We start from the raw sequence: 11886 nt of genomic DNA on the forward strand, positions 1-11886 counted from the left end.
AAAAAAAAAAAAAAAAAAAAAAAAAGCCTACCCCGTCAAATCCCGAAAAAAAAGAGTTAGAGAAATAACGGAAAGGAATCAGCCGCGAAATTTATTGGACCACGTCGGAATCCACCTTCAAACGAGACTTGTACAAGGACTGAGAGGCTAGCAAGGCTGACGCTCAGATTCAAGAACGTTTTGCGAGGTAAGGTTCTGAACGACATTTCTTAGATTTGAGCTTTTCTTATGTGAATCGAGTCCTAAAATGCTGAGATATTCACCTAGAAACAACTCTACGAACGATCTGTGAAGAAGTTTGGCCGAGATCTCAACCCGAAGGCGGAGATTCGAGAATCGTTCGAGAACAGTGAGCGAACTTCCGACGCTCTTAACTCGTTCGGTAGTCAAGCAAAAAATTACGAAAAAAATACTAGGACGTAGCCCGTAACACAATCTAGAACTTTGTTGAATGAATCATATCGATCCGAACTACGAATCAAAAGATATGAAAATTAGAAAGGGGATACTGTGTTACCGATTGCAGAGGACAGAGATGAAAAAAAAAGGTCGGTCGGCAAGCGGCAGAGGATGGCAAGACAGGCGCTGGATGACACAATCGCACTTTTGAAGGCAGCGGGCTAGCGATTGTGCGGTACTCACTTTCCAACGACTAGCTAAGCCAATTTGTTCTTGTGTCGCCTATGGCCAAGCGACGTATGATCGAGCCTCTAGCCTCGGTTTTAAAAGAAGGTTTTAGAAAATGAGGGTAGAGAGAGATTTTAGAAAGAGAGATTTTTGAAAAAGACGTTATATAAGCAAGCAAGAGAGAGATAACAACGGCTTAGCATATATAACCTTGGGTAGGGAGAAGTTGACAACTATAACCTTGGGTAGGGAGAAGTTGACAACTAGTCATATCCTACTATAGTACATTCTGAGGCATTTCATGTCTGGCAGTCCTAGACATAGATATTTTTGAGGAGTCATACGCTCTAGAACTACAAAAGTAAAAACACTAGAATGAAAAGACATGACAAGAGTTTGACTTGCCATGAGCAACATGCCCTGGACGAGCATGATCGTGACACCGGACATGCGTCGACCGTCGGTTGGAGCAACGCAGCTCCAACGAGGCGACGACACATGTCGCCTACAAAGCTGGGTCGAACCGCGAATGCGGCCGAGCCGAGCAGAACCAGACCGGTCGACCCGCGATTACGCAAAAGCTGTTGCGTATGGTAGGCGCGCGTGCGGCCTGCGACTGGCGCACTCCCACGCGCGTGGCCCTCGCACTCCCAGCGCACTGTCGGCGCGTGAGCGCGCGTGAAGCGGCCATTTTGGCCCGTTTGCCCAATTTTTGTCCCGGTTCCAGTTCTAATACCGTTTTTACGAATAGGGACCTAATTTAAGGAAATCAGTATTTTTGGACACCTCACGGGCAAAGAAACGCTAGCAAAAAGGCACGCGTCAACCAGGTAAGTCACCACTCGGTATTTAGGAAGAAATACTTGTAGGATTCGCTTGGACTGCATGCATGCTAGTAATTTTGCTTCATATTAGCTCTCCATGTAAAATATTAGTCAGATTAATTGTTATGAGTGTATTGGGTGAATTATCTGAGTGTTGCTTCTATGCTTTCAGCTTCCGCCGTATGTATGCATGCGTTTAATTTATGTTGGAATTGTGTATTCTGCGTTCTGGGTGCTTGATGGATGAATTCGCCCCATTGAGCACGAACTTCGTGTTCTGGGTGCTTGATGGAGGTCATCGCCCTATTGAGTCGGCATGCCTAGTTTGCATGAATTATATATTATGATGTTAGAAGACGGTTGCATGCACACTCTGTTAATTGCTAGGGCTCATTTTTATGATAAGCTTAGGGGATTACTATTAGGAGCTATATGTCGCTCTAGCCAGACTTAACTTTCCCCTAGGAACTTAGCGGATTACCGCGACAACAAGGTACCTCAGGAGTGTTCATAGATTGCTAGTGTGAGAACAATATCTATAGCTTCGTGGGAGGACCAAGGGTCCCTGATTAGTCCTTACTGCTCTTAGCCATTTCGCATGGGAAATGTGTCCCCACGTCGTACAACCTATTAACTGCATGGGAACGGGTTTTGTCACGCCCCCCATAGGGGGACTATATGGGCGTAGGGGTATTCAGCACACCCCTAGGCTAGATACCATGTAGTCCTAGATAGCCATGTAAAGGTAGCATCTCATAGAGAGATACCGACCATATTAGCCTGGCGTAAGGAACCTCTAGGTGTCTAATGAAAGGACGATGAACTGGTGAAACCCAAGGGGCAAACTCCAAGGGACTAAGATTAGAACCAGATGTCTTAGAACCGAATTAGGAGACTGTGGGAACCTGTTAAGTTAGGATGCGAAGAGAGCCTACAAGTAGGTAGCTTACTGAGTATAATTTTTATACTCATCCTTGCTATGTTTTCCTTTTTCACGAGCACGAGACGTCGGACAAGGGCGGGCGTGATGGAGACGGGGATTGTCACAAAGGAATGGGTTGTCCCTGGGTGTCAGTCCGGTCTTTATTTTGTATTTGCGTATTTGCATTCTTTCGAAATTTATTTCCAAACTGTCAAGTGTTTTGTTTGTCGTTCAAAAACTTTATTGAAATTTAAAGATTTTTTTCTATTTCATATTTAAATCACTTTGTGTATTTGTGTCTTGTCATTAGTCACGGTCCGTAGTAAAATATTGGGTCGTGACAAGAATACACTCTTTGAGACTCTAGGTGGTTGACATTTTGGCTGATCTAACATGGATTTGATACGCATAATTAAATTCATAGAGCAAAGTTAAGCTAGCATCAAGGAGTCGTAGTAGTTTCGGTTTAGGCTAACCAAGTAAAGTGGCATTACTATCAGATCAGTCGGAAGACTTGTTTTACGTATGACAACACGTGTCCAGTGACCTTTGCACAGATGATGTGACTATATTATATAATGATGAGACTGTGATATATGATGATGTGATCATGTTATATGATAATGCTATACGATGTTATATGATGTTATACGATGATGTTACATGATGACGTTGTATGATGATGATGATGATGTATGATAACATGACGGTATAAGATTTATGATAATTAGATGACTTAATATGACGTTATTCCATATTAAGACGATATGCATGTATTAAATGTCATGATGTATTATAACGATGATTTTTCTAAAGCACAACATTAGTTAATGTTTAATGATGATGAACGTATGAAGACTAAGACATGCATGTTACTTAGAGTAATATGTAAACGGTATACATGGTTGTGTAATAAAGATGATTTAAAGATGAAAACTATAGGGACTTCATGCATTTTGTGTGTACATATACATCGGATTACTTCCCCATTTATGATGACGAGTACGGATGCGTACATTACGATGATGATGATCATGACTCACATGACCATCAGGGGTCTGCTAACCTTTGGACGTCGTTACGAACAACTAGCTCAACTATGATGGGTTCATGGGGTGTGAATCGCGTAGAGATCCACACTCGCACGTGTTAATCGTGTGTAGGGAAGCAATACACGTCCAATTTTATCCGGACTAGAGGTCACCCCTATGATAGTTTTAATAATATATCTCTAGATCATGAGTTGCATGTGTTTGCATTTCCTGATCTCAAAAGTGGGGACACTGTTTTCAAGTAAAGGCAAGGCACCCTCATACGACTAACGACGACATCGCAAGTAGAGACTATGATACGTATCTAGATAAAAACAAGGACAACATTACAAAAATAATGATAGAGACTTTAATCTTACCCCAATATTAATATTATTATTAAAAAAACTATAGGACAAATATCTTTATGCTTCTTAATTGAAGGTACATATATTGTCGTGTCACATTGAGCTATGCTCGTGTTTGTACCTCAAACTAATAAATATATCAATTTAAATCCTAATTTTTTTAGAAGTTAATCAATTTAAACCATCCGTCAATAATTTATAACTATTTTCACTTGATATAATTGATAAAATTATTTTTCTTTTATAGTCCTATCCAGTAACACGAAAAATTATTCGGTGGCATGTAGATCATCAATCAAAACGTTTCAATGGCACGAAAAATCATTGAAATATCATATGCATTATCGATCAAAGTTAGACATTTTTACCGTTACGTACATATTGTTGAACTAAAAACAATCAAATCGGTGGCATGTGGATGCTTATCCTCATGAACATAAAGATATTCATAGAGATCAACAAATTCCAACCACAAACTTCCAACCAAGGGCTCCACCACCTTTAACTTTCTTACAAGATATTATTATATATTAATAATCATGTATTTGACTGTTCCATCTTTTTGTCCCATGTAATTAAGGAATCGGATCGTGTAACAGTCTAAGTCCACTATCTATTTTAGTTGGTTACGTATTGGTATGAGTCTTACAGTTCTAAAACATGTCTATTAGAGAAAGATTTTTTTATATTATTATTCAAATAAAAACCGATACAATAAACGACAAAGTTAAAGTAATTTTTCTTATCCAAATATATGTTAGATGAGATCTTTTTAGATAAACAATCGAAACTTGGTCCAATCGAGGGACCAATTTAGTCAAGTTGCGTAAAAGAATCGTTTGAAAAAGTAATTTCTTAAGTCAAGCACGTATGTTCATACAATTTCAAAGTATTTGGCAAAAGAAACAAAGAAATATGGGAGTATGACCCGATATATGTTATACAAATCGTTAGTAAGCATATATTATCATTATAAATTGTTTATTAGATAATTAATGATATTTATGGTGCAAGATGTAGTTATAAGGATAAAACAAACTTTTGACCAAAATGTAATTATGAACAACTCATGAAGAATCGACAACTTATCTTAAGTATGTAAGAGAGCAACTCTAAATCTATAGTGGAGTGACTGAAACTTGATTAGTTAATTAATTTTTTATCATTAAATCTAATGGCAATTAGAGTTAGGTCCATTTTAACGATAAAGAGAATGACACAATTAGGATAGGGGCTCGACCACGACGTCAATCAGGCTAACGAGCTAAGTTATATAGAACAAACTATCCACTCAGACACACTTGTTCATAGAAGCTCCAAAATTCTACGCTCAAAAGAAATAGATATTTAATATTTATTTAATTTAATTTAATTTTGATGGAGTACATATTTTAATTCAAAGGATGTAAAGTAAAGCATATTCCGTTACCGTTACAGCCACCGTCGCATTCGACCATAGTGCCTTCGCCACACTTTTCTAAGCACGTGCCTATGTTTTGTCGCTGTGGACCAGCCTGTACAAAACGACAAAGGCTGCTCATTTTGGACTCACTCCACTTCAAATTATTTTCCTATCCTACTTTTATTATATCCACATTTTTCCCTACTCTAATAAATTAGTATTTAATTCCCCCTCTCGAAATTATTTTCCAAAATGCATGAAAAGAAAATATATATATATATATATATATAGATATAGATATGTATGTATGTATGTTACGATGTATTGCAGATATTTGATGAGACATGTATGTTAAGGATGAATGATATGTCATGCATAAGAAAACATGTCTCGTAAAAAGGTTATGTCATGAGAAGTATAGAAGTATGATGTGCATTATAACTGATTTGAAAATACATGATCTCATGCACGTTGTCACGAGCATGGATACTTCTCCAACATGATTTTGTACAAATGCGTACTCATGAATGGATACTTCGTAGTCAGGCTTAGATTGTACATACATGAGATTGTCTAGTGGATTTATGCGGGCATACGTAAACAGTGTGTAAAGAATTATTACACATCCAATTTTACTCGAAAAAGAAAGCAAAGCTTAAAGAATAGTCACAAAAAAAAATTAGTTTCTATTTTAAACAATAATTGCACGCGATTGCATTTTTCATAGAAATTGAGGCAATGAACAAAAATACTTTAAGTTGGCTTGTGGATTTGATTTTGGTCATAAAAGTCAAACAACTAATAAAATTATACTAAAATACAATTGTGTGAATTTATAGAGGATTGTTAGAAATCACGGATCTTCACAATGGTACGATATTGTCCATTTTGAGCATCGACTCTTGTACCAATGGCATCCTATACTATAGAGCCGTGTACACCAATGACATCCTTTGAAGCTTTATTCACTTTTGACTACATGTTCGAGACTCACAACTTCTTTATTCGACATTTGAATGTTTTATTGACATGGTTAAGTTTAGAGCATGACTCTAATACTATGTTAGGAACCACGTATCTCCATGGTATAATATTGTCCACTTCGAGCATAATATTGTTCTTGTGACTAAAAAGACTTCGGGACATGTTTTAGATAATGATGTTTTGCTATTCTTAAACCAAGAGAACATATTCCTAATTTGAGTAGCTTTGAAAACGTTGATTTCCTTGTCCTTTTAGAACATAGTCTTCTTGGTTTATGGATTTGAAAGCTTAGAACTGAATTATGTCTTAATGCTTACACTATTTTAGCTAAAGATTTATTTTATCGATCTAGAATCATGCTTGACAAATGATAGAGTTTAGACTAGAACGTAACTGCAAGGCTAAGAGATTTTTTGACACGATCATGCTATGGCTCGTTTAGAGCCGGTTTCTTATTCAGTTTGTTAAATATTTCATGTTCAGGATTTGAAATCCTTATTCTTTTGTGAGAAAGACACGTTATTTATTCCTTGCTTCTACTTCTAAGAGTGAAAACTATCCATACAAACCAATACAAGTGATTTCAACATATTATGTCCTGACTTACACGTATCGGTATAAAATTTATTAGAAAAGAGGTCACCCAACATAGAATTACTTCAAACAAAACCTGCTTAATTTTGGAACCTGTTCGTTCATGTACTTCTCTTTTATTTGAGTATCGCGTATTTAGATTAAATAACATAAAGTTTATTTTAATTAGTTATTACTTTTAAATATTAAATATAATTTTGAATTTTTGAGAAGGAATAATTTTATTATTATTATTTCTGCATTATTGGGATGCTAATTTATTTTTATTTTGAAGATATGGTTTATGGGACAGCATGGGCAAACGTTGGCGGGTCCATTACCGAAAGAGACACCTCACCAAATTATTGAATTTAAATGATGATGAAAACTTTAGGTAACATTATTTAATATTTAATGAAACTTATTTTTTTTTTCTAGAAGATAAATATTTAATGACCTTATCCATAATTCCTTACTAAAAAAGTAATTTTAAAAATAAATAAAAGATAAGATTTTTTAAGATTTGAATTTAGAAAGAAGGCCCACGTATGATTGGGAAAGGACAATTTAGGGCATTGTTAGATAACTCTCTATCTAGAACTGGAAGGACAAAATGGGAAAACGACACCAAAAATATCTTCCGAGCTCCACTGTTAGCGATATCTCCATTTGACCGTTTGGACTCCGACGTGTCGACTTTTCCTTCCCTACCCCTGTAGGTGACTCTGCAAATTCAAGCTTATAAACCCCACCACCTTCTCCGCCGTTTCATCATCCTCCACTTCCACTCCTTTCACTTGCAACTCTCTCTCTCTCTCTCTCTCTCCGCCGTCTCTTCCTCCGCCGCCATGGATCCCTACAAGGTATTGCTATGTCCCTTTTTTTCGATTTTATTGAACCCGATCGGCAGTGTCTTACGTTGGCTAATTAAAAAAATGAGTTTAGATTTTGTTGATGATTGTTGGACGATGAGTCCTGTAATTAAATGGTTGATCATAAATTTATAAATAATGAAGGTGTCTGGAGAAGCTAAAATTACGAGAGTTTATGTTCATACTATTATGCAGTTGTTGTTTCTATCCCTCTATTCAAGGATAAAAAGTAAAAGTAAAATCACTATAATTTATATTTAAATTTACTCTCTTTAATTGGACAGTACCGCCCTTCAAGTGCCTACAACACGCCCTTTTGCACCACCAACTCCGGTGCACCAATATGGAACAACACCGCCGTCATGTCGGTCGGAGAACGAGGTCCCATTCTTTTGGAAGACTACCAACTCATCGAAAAAATCGCAACCTTCACACGCGAGCGTATCCCGGAGCGTGTCGTCCACGCAAGAGGAGCCAGTGCCAAGGGATTCTTTGAAGTAACCCATGACATTTCCAACCTCACTTGCGCCGACTTCCTTCGCGCCCCCGGAGTCCAAACCCCAGTCATCGTCCGCTTCTCCACCGTCATCCACGAACGCGGTAGCCCTGAGACCCTCCGCGATCCCCGTGGCTTCGCCGTCAAATTCTACACACGAGAAGGCAACTTCGACTTGGTCGGTAATAACTTCCCGGTCTTCTTCGTCCGCGATGCCATGCAATTCCCCGACGTCATCCGCGCGTTCAAACCAAACCCTAAATCCCATCTCCAAGAACCATGGAGATACCTGGATTTCTGTTCTTACCACCCCGAAAGTCTATTGTCGTTTGCTTGGTTTTACGACGACGTCGGCATCCCGATCAACTACCGCCACATGGAGGGCTTCGGCGTGCAAGCTTACTCCTTAATCAACAAATCCGGCAAAGCCCGGCTCGTGAAATTCCATTGGAAACCCACTTGTGGGGTTAAAAGCATGATGGAGGAGGAAGCCATTAGAATTGGTGGGACGAACCACAGCCATGCCACTCAAGATCTATACGAGTCAATAGCCTCCGGGAACTTCCCGGAGTGGAGGCTCTACATTCAAACCATTGATTACGAGGATCAGAATAAGTATGATTTTGAGCCGTTGGATACGACGATCACTTGGCCGGAGGATGTGGTGCCGTTGCAGCCGGTGGGGCGGTTGGTGTTGAACAAGAACATAGATAATTTCTTTGCGGAGAATGAGATGTTGGCGTTCTCCATGTCGTTGGTGCCTGGGATTCATTACTCCGATGATAAGATGTTGCAAGCTAGGAGCTTTGCTTATGCTGATACTCAAAGGCATCGCCTTGGCCCTAATTACCTTCAGCTTCCGGTCAATGCTCCCAAGTGTCCGCATCATAATAACCATCATGAGGGGTTTATGAACTTCATGCATAGAGATGAAGAGGTTCGTTTGTTCGTAATTGTCGCATGTTTTAATTTTATAAAGCTATTTTGTTGATGGGTTTTGTGTAATTTTGGCAGGTGAATTACTTTCCTTCTAGATATGATCCTTGCCGGCATGCTGAGAAGTTTCCGATGCCGCCCAATGTGTTGACCGGAAAAAGAGAAAGGGTCTGTTCGTCCGTCCGATCTTTTTTCTTGTTGTTTAATGTGTTTTGTGTTAATAATTGAATGAGGAGTTAATGGAGAGATTGTTTGTTTGGGAAATTTTCAGTGTGTGATTCCAAAGGAGAATAACAACTTCAAGCAAGCTGGGGATAGATACCGATCATGGGCACCGGACAGGTACTAACTGTTAAGAATCACGACCTTCCATAATATTATAATATTGTCCATTTTGAGTGTAGGCTCTCGTGCCTTTGCTTTTGGTTTTTCCAAAAGGCCTCATGAGGCTTGACCCCTTCTCTGAAGTTCTTGAACAAAATATACTCTTTGTGCGACAGTTGAGTCACTTTTGGGCCTATGAAGTCCTCGAATAGCCTCCCCCTTAATCGAGGCTCGACTTCTTCTCTAGAGCCCTTGAACAAAGTGTACCCTTTATTTAATGTTCGAGGATTCTATTGACATAGATAGATTAAGGGCATGACTCTGATAGCATGTTGAGAATCATAGACTCGCCACAATGGTTTGATATTGTCCACTTTTAACATAAGCTCTCATGGTTTTGCTCTTGGTTTTCCCATAATGCCTCGTACCAATGGAGATGTATTCCTTACTTATAAACTCATAATCATTCCCTAAATTAGTCAACCTGAGATTCCCTCCCAACAATTCTCAACACTAAGAAATTGTTATTGAGAAAAGAAATTAACCATAGCCATGTGGTTCATTTCCAGGCAAGACCGGTTCGTGAAGCGGTTTGTGGAAGCATTGTCGGATCCCCGCGTGACGCATGAAGTTCGCAACATATGGATCTCTTATTGGTCTCAGGTAAGCTGATATGTCCACTTTTAGTATAAGCTCTCATGATTTTAATAATGTTGATATTGATTGAGTGTTAATTTGGACATGGCACAGGCTGATAGGTCTCTGGGCCAAAAGATAGCGTCTCGACTGAACGTGAGGCCGAACATCTAAGAAAAGGAAGCAAGCCCAACACTAGTATTAGTACCCGGGGGTTTCTCTTGCAATGGGTGATGTTAATATGCTAAAGGGCTTTTATCTTACAAAAAGAAAATTAAGAGCTTGAATCTTGATGCTAAAGTAAGGGCTTTTTAATTTTGGTGCTTTGTTGCTCCCTATAAAAAAAAAATGGCCTTTTCGATATCGAACTTATAAACGTATGGAAGCTTAAACTCTATTGTACAGCTTTTGATTCGTTTCGTATAAGTGATAAAAATGTCTTCCAATCGGAATCATATAAATCAGGTTGAAATCGAAAGCAATAAGAATGGAATTGTATTGGACGGTTTAAATTAAAGTTTAGGAGAACCATCTAGCCTTGAAATGCAAGAGAGGCGGTAAGGGAAGTTTAAGAACCTTTTATTTACCGGAAGAAACACTTATAGGAATTGACTAGAAATTGAGCATTATTATAATTAATTTGAGCACAAAATTGACGATCTAGCCTTAGCCTATATGTTCACATTTCCTTAATCTTTGATTCACATTTAGAGTCGGTTATAACTGTGTGGATTGGCGAGTACTATGTAAGAACGATTAGGGCACAACACCTAATTGTGACCTTACCTTGATGCGGGTCTGTGTGGTATATAGGAATGATATGTAACCATAACTAAATATTTATAGCATGCACCCGATAACAAACAAACAATATTACCATAACTAAATGCTTTATTCTCCCAAAAAATAATCAAAATATGTCCTAAAATATTCATATTATATATATATATATATAGAAAAAGTGACCAAGTTAGGTTGATACATACACTATTCAAATCTACAAACTAATGAACCACAGAGAAGGGATAAAAAGCCCAATGGGCCTCCAATAGTTGGGCTTTGAGTGGTGGAGCGAGCCCAAAAGCTAATAATGGGTGGGCGTCCTAGCCCTTGATTTGGGCTCCTTGGGCCTATCTTTAAGGGTACTAACTTTCTCCAGAATCTCCAGCACCTGTTCCATGGAGGGCCGGTTTCTAGGGTTCTGCTCCAAACATTTCAAAATGAGTTCGGCTAAGGCCCAGGCTCCTTTCGGCGAGTAGTCGTCCCCAAGCCTTGGGTCCATTAGCTTCTTTATCTTCTTCTTGTGGGCCAGTGACGGCTCGGCCCACTCCACTAAGTTGTGAGACCGACTGGGCCGGTTTGGGTCCACTGCTCGCAGCCCAGTTAGCAGCTCAAGCAGCACCACACCGAACCCATACACGTCACTCTTTATGTACAAATGTCCTACAAATTTCAAAAGAAAATAATAAAAGAAATCATCATTATTTTATATAATAATTGGGAAAGGGCAGGGAAGGTAAATAGTACCAGTTGCAATGTACTCGGGTGCAGCGTAACCGTAAGTGCCAACTGGATTTGTGCTGACGTGGGTGTCGCCATTAGATGGGCCGAATTTTGCAAGCCCAAAATCAGACAGCTTTGCGTGGAAATCCTGAAAAAGAAAAATTCATTTTCAAAAATGAAAATAAAGTCCCACACGTGTGAACGTATTCTTGAATCTTACCCCATCCAGAAGAATATTCGACGCCTTGAAGTCGCGGTAAATCACGCTCTTCTCCGACGTGTGGAGGAACGTTAAACCACGCGCCGCCCCTGTGGCTATTTTAATCCTCGTTTCCCATGAAAGAGGCTCTACACCTTCTGAAAAAAAAAAAAAAAAAAAAAAAAAAAA

The 11886-nt window shown here is 38.9% G+C and overlaps 2 protein-coding genes and 2 long non-coding RNA genes across 4 annotated transcripts in view; 3 read left to right on the forward strand and 1 right to left on the reverse strand.

The window, feature by feature from the left end:
* The first annotated feature begins 261 nt into the window (after positions 1-261).
* Positions 262-1620, forward strand: LOC111496595. Its single transcript, XR_002720485.1, has 2 exons — positions 262-349; positions 1379-1620. It is a non-coding gene; the product is annotated as an uncharacterized LOC111496595 (long non-coding RNA).
* Positions 1621-1948: 328 nt separating this feature from the next.
* The window catches only part of LOC111496596, a 16742-nt gene continuing 6804 nt past the window's right edge, over positions 1949-11886 (forward strand). Inside the window, exons 1-2 of the long non-coding RNA XR_002720486.1 lie at positions 1949-2099; positions 2821-2822. This is a non-coding gene — a long non-coding RNA (uncharacterized LOC111496596). The remainder of the gene's footprint in view (positions 2100-2820; positions 2823-11886) is intronic.
* Positions 7482-10444, forward strand: LOC111496591 (catalase isozyme 3). The gene is made up of 7 exons (XM_023147080.1): positions 7482-7594; positions 7888-9036; positions 9114-9203; positions 9307-9377; positions 9929-10022; positions 10110-10245; positions 10297-10444. Exons 1-6 carry the CDS (start codon positions 7580-7582, stop codon positions 10167-10169), a joined length of 1479 nt encoding a protein of 492 aa, XP_023002848.1. The 5' UTR covers positions 7482-7579; the 3' UTR covers positions 10170-10245; positions 10297-10444.
* LOC111496593 (probable serine/threonine-protein kinase PIX13) overlaps positions 10903-11886 on the reverse strand; it is a 2088-nt gene continuing 1104 nt past the window's right edge. Inside the window, exons 3-5 of the mRNA XM_023147083.1 lie at positions 11719-11855; positions 11523-11646; positions 10903-11438 (exon numbers count right to left, since the gene is read on the reverse strand). Coding sequence (XP_023002851.1) covers positions 11080-11438; positions 11523-11646; positions 11719-11855 — 620 coding nt within the window. The 3' untranslated portion in view covers positions 10903-11079. The remainder of the gene's footprint in view (positions 11439-11522; positions 11647-11718; positions 11856-11886) is intronic.

Source organism: Cucurbita maxima, unplaced genomic scaffold, assembly GCF_002738345.1.
Source record: "Cucurbita maxima cultivar Rimu unplaced genomic scaffold, Cmax_1.0 Cma_Scf00022, whole genome shotgun sequence".
Classification (NCBI taxonomy): domain Eukaryota; kingdom Viridiplantae; phylum Streptophyta; class Magnoliopsida; order Cucurbitales; family Cucurbitaceae; genus Cucurbita; species Cucurbita maxima.

Excerpts from the sequence above, each read along its gene's own strand:
- LOC111496591 (XM_023147080.1), top strand. Across the intron at positions 9,204-9,306 it reads TGACCGGAAAAAGAGAAAGG|TGTGTGATTCCAAAGGAGAA; the intron begins GTCTGTTCGTCC and ends GGAAATTTTCAG. Across the intron at positions 10,023-10,109 it reads GGATCTCTTATTGGTCTCAG|GCTGATAGGTCTCTGGGCCA; the intron begins GTAAGCTGATAT and ends GACATGGCACAG.